The sequence below is a fragment of the Medicago sativa genome, chromosome 2 (genome assembly GCF_051527215.1).
Source record: "Medicago sativa cultivar Bolivia chromosome 2, Bolivia_mono, whole genome shotgun sequence".
NCBI classification, from domain to species: domain Eukaryota; kingdom Viridiplantae; phylum Streptophyta; class Magnoliopsida; order Fabales; family Fabaceae; genus Medicago; species Medicago sativa.
In genome coordinates, this window is record NC_140750.1 from 37,064,237 (window position 1) to 37,070,975 (window position 6,739).

At 38.8% G+C, this 6,739-nt stretch overlaps 1 protein-coding gene across 1 annotated transcript; it reads right to left on the minus strand.

The window, feature by feature from the left end:
* Positions 1-6,235: 6,235 nt before the first annotated feature.
* LOC146946636 (uncharacterized) lies at positions 6,236-6,739 on the minus strand. Its single transcript, XM_085748273.1, has 2 exons — positions 6,553-6,739; positions 6,236-6,453 (listed from the first exon to the last, which is right to left on the minus strand). Exons 1-2 carry the CDS (start codon positions 6,737-6,739, stop codon positions 6,236-6,238), a joined length of 405 nt encoding a protein of 134 aa, XP_085604399.1.

A 6,739-nucleotide genomic window follows, 5' to 3' on the forward strand; every position in this document is an offset into this window, starting at 1 on the left:
TGTGATGCTGATTATGCTGGTGATAGGATTGAAAGAAAGTCAACCAGTGGCAATTGTCAATTTCTGGGTGATAATCTTATATCCTTGGCTAGCAAAAGACAAACAACTATTGCTATGTCTACAGCAGAAGCAGAATACATTTCAGCTGCAAGTTGTTGTACACAACTACTTTGGATGAAACATCAGTTGGAAGATTATCAGATAACTGCTAACAGTATTCCCATTTATTGTGATAATACTGCTGCTATTTGTTTGTCTAAAAATCCAATTTTGCATTCAAGAGCTAAGCACATTGAAATCAAACATCATTTTATCAGAGATTATGTTCAAAAAGGGATTTTAGATATACAATTCATTGATACTGAAAATCAATGGGCTGATATATTTACTAAGCCTTTAACTGTTGAAAGATTTGGTTTTATAAAGAAAAATTTGAACATGCACTACGTGTCTGATTAGATGTTTGCTTGCTCCTGAATAGGATTTTAGGTTCTGAAGTTAGTTCAGAAGCAGTAGCCCATCAGAAGCTCTTTATTGAAGTTCTGAGGAAAACTCGCTTCTGATGATGACGTCAGCATCTGAAGTCCAGAAGCTGGATTTGTTGCTTCTGAATAGTTGAATTAGTTGAAACGTTGGGAGTTACTTTTTAAAAGTAACTTCTGGCCCACTAACTTGGTAGTTACTCTGTGAACTTCTTACGTGGCCTGTATGTATTGGTGTATAACTAAAAAGGGCAATGATGATTTTAGCTTTGAAAGTACTTTTCACGCGCCCCCAATTTTGTCATTAATGTTATGTTTGTTTGTCTCTTTTGAATTGCAATCGTTTTACTTTTAACACTTTGTCAATTCACACACTACTCACTCACAACAAACACATTTGCTCTCAAACTTCTTGCGAAGTAAGCGCATTCTCTCAACCTTAGAACCCTAAAATCTTCATCTTCTTCAAATCTTCGTTAATCATCAAATGGCATCATCAAGCTCAAAAGTTTCAGAATCTACATCAAATATGCAAAGCGCACCAGAATCTGGGTCAGTCTACAAAGAAAAGACTATGGATATTCCATGGAAATCCTTAATAGTTCAAGTAGAGTCACCGGTGGACTTTGCTTCACTCAAGAAGTACGAAGTGGAAATGGAAGGATTGATAGAAACTCAGAAGTTGTCTGAGTATTTCAAGATGCTAAATGGGCCAACGTATGTGAACTTGGTCAAGGACTTTTGGTTAAGAGCTGAAGTATACAATGAAAAGCCTGCAAAAGTCGTAAGCAAACAAGCTGGGTCAAAGAAAGGGAAAATGACCATGGATATGAATCCTACATCATTTGATAGCTTAGAAATAAGGTCTGAAGTGATGGGCATTCCTATAACCATCACTGAGGACGTTATAGCTAAAGCTTCTAGAATGAAAGCAGAGGGTAGATTCCAAGAAATAGTCAAGAAGGAAGATGTTCTGCTACAAGGTTACTACAACACTCGTCTGGGTGGGAAGAAAGATGCCAAGCCTTCTAAAATGGAGATTCACAACAGGATGTTGGTGAAATTCAGTAACGACTGCTTCTTTCAAAGGGCAGGAGGGTCTGATCAACCTAACAACCAACAGAAGCTAGCAATTTACTTCATGGCTATTCTGGAAAAGATAAACTTCCCACGATATGTAATGGATCATCTCTGCTGGGCAATAAATGAAAGCACTATCAGAGGAAGGAAGCAAGTTCCTTATGGAAGATTATTGTCTGAGATCTTTCATCAAGGAAGAGTGCTGGATTTCTTGAGAAATACAAGGAGTGCTTCTGATAATTGCTTCGAAGTTTCTACTGCAGAGAAGACTATCAGTAGCAAGACATTGCATTCTATGCACATATTCAAGACAACCCCTAAAGATGAGAAGTGGTTAGAGATGACAACTGCTGAAACTGAGATAATCAGGGACTTTCCTCCCATCTTTAAGGAAAGTGACTCTGATTTCCTAGTTCAATCAGTTGCTAAGTATGTCCTGGAAGAAGATGCAAGCACTCAGGAGGAAGCTGTTCCTGCTAAAGTGAAGAAGGTAAAGAGTGCCACTGCATCAGAAGCAACTACTGATAAGGGCAAGCAAAAGAAGGATGTTAAAAGAAAGAGGGGGAAAGCTGAAACAGTTTATCACAAGGAAAAACTGGATGAAGCTTTGGATGAAGTAGAAAAAGAGGAAGCTGAGCCCAAGCTGAAGAAGAAAAAGGCACTTGTTGATATAAAAAGCTCTATGGTTGAGCTGACTCCTGCCAAGGCCAGAATGGCTAAGGAAATTGCTGCTTTTAAGTTAGCAGATTTACAGGAGAAGAAGAGAATTAGGGTTGCTTCTATTCCCGAGAAAAGAAGTAAGGACAAATCAAAGTCCATCATCACAGAAGAGCATCTAAACAAAGCTCTTGATGGGGTAAAGGGAAATGAGCATAAGGAGAAGGCATCTGAACTAACCTTCACTCCAATGGTTGTAGTGACTTCTGATATGGAGAAAGAAGCTGATGAGCAAGCAGTTCAGATGCTATCTGAGATAAAAAGGAAAGAAGCTCAGCACAATCTGGAAAGGGATCAAAGGCTCGAGGCTTCAGGACTGGAGAATTGTGATGAATTCTTCAAGAAGAAGTCTGAAGAAGTCAAGGAAGTGGCTGTTAAAGCTTCAGAAGCGGTTCTGAAAGCACCCAGTGCTACCACTTCAGTAGCTGGCTCTTCAGTCAAGGTATGTCAGATTCCAGTCACCTCTACCCCCATTTCACCCCTTTCACCACAAGCAACTGAGCAAGAAGAAGACACTTCTGTCTTAGACAGTCTTGCTCTCCACTACTCAGGTGAGTTACCTATAGACAAATCTACCTCAGAAAAAGCCTCTGAAACAACTCCAGAAGCAGCTGCTTCTAAAAATGTTGTTTCAGAAAACCCCCATCAACACACACCTGAACCACATAAACCCACAACACCCCCACAATCACCAACAGCTACCATTGACCCCCAACTCAACACTCAAACATCAACTTCACCACAACAACCACCAACTGAAACTGAAACCCAACCAGACCACATTGAACCCCAACCAACTCCCATGGATATTGACAACTGTCAAGTCAATGTCCAAGACCTAACCTCTACCGCACACATTGCTTCTGACCAGCCATCAACCTCAACCCCAACTCAACACATCACTATTCCAATTTCTAGCCCTGTTCAAGACCTTGAACTTAGTGATTCTGATCCTGAAATTCTTGAACAACTACCCACAAACATCCTGGAATCTGGATATATTAATGCTGAGCTACTCTCTATTCTCTCTCAAATGCATAATCTGGTGGATCAAAGGAGGACAATTGATCTCACCAACGCATATGAAGACTCCTGGGTATCACTTCAGAACCGGGCAACTGAGCTCATTGAAAACATAAAGGCTAAATGCATCAGAGTCAAGCAAGCTTCAGTCAGAAGGCTTATGGAAAATCTGAATCAGAGTCTCAGAGTTAGAAATCCTACACTGCTCCTGGAAAACCAGCCTTTCTACTTAGAAATGGACTACTTGACCAGAGAAGCAAGGTTGTGTAAGCTTCTGAAGAAACAGATGGCACAGCAGCAGCAAGAGGCTAGAGAAAGGGAACAGGCTCTTCTCCAAAGGCAACAATTTCTTGAAGAACAGTTGCAGAAGAAAATTGAAGAAATGGAGAAGATGAAGAAACAACAACAAACCAACCCTTAGTTGCATATCTTAGTGTTATCTTTTGTTTGTTGTTTGTTTTAAATTCTTAGTCCTTGCTTCTGAAACCATCTTGTTTTTCTTTTTTTTTTTCTGAATGCTTAATGGTTCTGACTGCTTAGCTACTTCTGATTTATGTACAATGCCTGGATATTCTTGTTCATTTACATTGCACTGATTGACTTAGTTATTTTCCTATTATACTCTCTTCATGTTTGAGTTTTTCTCAAATCTCTTTGTCTTTTATGCTTATTTTTTTAATCTTTTTGATAATGACAAAAGGGGGAGTATATGTGACAAGTATTTAAAGGCTCTGAGCCCCATTAATGGCATTTGAAATTTTTTGAAAAACTTCTATCATTTTTTACCTTATTGGTATAAGCTATGAATGAAAGAAGGAGTATCAAAATTCAAGTAAAATTAATTGAACCATTCTTCTTATCTCCTAATTAATTCTTTCAATGATTCATTCTTTAAAGCTCTGATAATTTTATTGTGCGAAAAATGAATTTAATTAACCTGGATAGAACTTAGGGGGAGCTTACAAACCTCACCTTAAAAGACTATCAGACTCAGGGGGAGTTTGAGCTTACAAACCTCAGATTCTGAGCTTACAAACCTCAGAACCCCAAAGTCAACTTGTTAATTAGATTAACAACAATTGATCAATTTTTAAATACTTTTGTTTGTCATCATCAAAAAGGGGGAGATTGTTGGAACAAAATGTGTTTAACAATGAACCTTAAAGAGTTTTGATGATAACAAGGTATTAAAAATTGTAAATTGGACTAGCTAATATTTGTTCAAGTGTACAGGACCATAATTAAAAAGGTACATCATCATTGGTTCTGAATGAGCAAATATAGAGCAAAGGAAACAACATAATTGAAGCTTGGACGCTCCTGAAGGCAACGTGCTCCTGAAGTTAAGTCGCTTCTGAAGTAAGAATAGTGCTCCTGAAGACAAGAGGTCCAGAAGTCATATCATCAGAAGCTGCATCATCAGAAGCTGCAGAAGTCATATCATCAGAAGCTGCATCATCAGAAGCTGCCTCATCAAAAGCTATTTCACCAGAAGCTGAATATCAACTGGATTTGCAAAGATTCAAGAATTGAAGAATTATCACTGCAAAAGCTGTCTATTGGATTCGAAAATGCTACAAAGGATTAGTGGAATTTTGCAACGGTCATTTCAAAGGTGTTTGAAGGCATGTGCTTGCAATTTGGACGAAAGCGTTGACATTTGTACGAATTGTACAACCACGTTCTCCACTACTCTGTTTTGTGTCCACGCTACAAGACAAGAAAACAGCTCCAGAATACGGCTTCGCCTGCATAGATGTTCCTTTGGATAAGGAATGGATTTCAAATTAGTTCTTCATAGGACAACAACCAAATCAGGCAAAAGATCAAAGGTGAAAGATCAAGCTTCAACAACGACTCTTTGGGTGCTGGCAATTTCACAACGTCTCTTTCACACCTCTATATAAAGGAGTGAAGATCTAGAGATTTTGGCAATGCTGAACAACAGACTCTCAATACTTTTACAAGTGCCAAATCTCTGCTGAAATTGTTCTGCATTCACTTAGAATTTCTGTGTCTCAAAGTCATATCTTAGAAATTCTTAAGTCCATTGAGTCTGTATCTGATTTGTATTATGAGCACCTCTGATTGTATATCAAGTGTTCAACCTTAAACAATTTTCTGTGTAATTTTGTTTAGTTAGGAAGTCTCTTGCAGTTATGCTTGAGCAGAAGTCTCTAGCTTGTGTGCTTGAGCAAAGGAAGTCTCTTGCTTGTGTGCTTGAGCAATTGTAATCAGATATTACTCTTAGTGAAATCTCCTTGGAAGTGCAAGGGGGACTAGACTACTTCCGGTTTGTGGAAGGAACCAGTATAATTGCTTTGTGTCGTTCTTCTTCTCTCTCTCTGTTTTATTCCGCTGCATTTAGATTCTGATTATCACTTCAGAAGCTGTCTCACTTAGCTTCTGATCAGTGTGTTCAGTTTCTAGGAGAAACGAAGAATTTTTCAAAACACAATTCAACCCCCCCTTCTTGTGTTTTTTCTCACCTTCACACTCAATTCAGTATTGAGCTTGGTAACAGTGTTGATCAGCTTCATGTGCATGAGTGTATGAGAATTAATGAACTTCCCAGTCTTAGTGTCAAGCTGCTCGTCAGAGAAGGCTTCAACACTACTGAGTCGGTCCAAAATCCCTCCTTGATAAAAGATTTCTTATAAGAGCCTTCCATAAGGTACCCAACATCTATTCTCCAACTGACTCTTTCTCAGATTGTCAATCAAATACTTGAAAAGGTACTTGGGCACATTCAGCTTTTCCTTCTTGATAAAGTATTGAAGAAAGACTTTCTGCCCCAACGATGGTTGATCACCTCCACCTTTTGGAAGCAGATTCTCATTCTGAATCTTCAGAAGTAGCTTCTTTTCTATGCTTAAGTCAGCATACTTTCCTGTCTTCTTGAAATTGTACAAAGCCATGTTTACTTTTTCTTTCTAGAAGCCTTCTTTAGCACTTGAAATATCTATCCCTGAATATTTTCCAGAAGCTTCTACTCTGAGTACAAATGCTATCTGCCATTCAGCAATGACTACTGGAATTCCACAGATGCTTGACCTGATTTTAGTGCAAGTAAATGGTTCAAGTCGCATTTCTTCTCTAGTCTTCCCTTTCAGACTAGGATTAAGCAAAACCTTCTGCTTCTCTTCAGCTTCTGAAGCAGCTTTATCATACACTGATGCTCTTACCCAGAAGTGCCTAACCAAAGCTTCGTATGTTGGTCCATTCAACATTTTGAAGTATGGCATGAGACCTTGTGCTTCGTAGAAACTTCTGATCCAACATCCATGGAAAGCCAGAGATACAAAATCCATAGGATTTTCTATTTGAACCTTTAAATCCCATTCTTCTAGTTCCATGGTTCTTCCTCGGATTTCATAGGCAGGGGCCTCTTGTGAATTAGATTCTGGAATGTCCTGATACGAGCTCGATGATGCCAT

Excerpts from the sequence above, each read along its gene's own strand:
- LOC146946636 (XM_085748273.1), bottom strand. The coding sequence starts at position 6,739 with ATGGCATCATCGAGCTCGTATCAGGACATTCCAGAATCTAATTCACAA. Across the intron at positions 6,454-6,552 it reads AAGTTTCTACGAAGCACAAG|AAGCTGAAGAGAAGCAGAAG; the intron begins GTCTCATGCCAT and ends AAGCTGCTTCAG.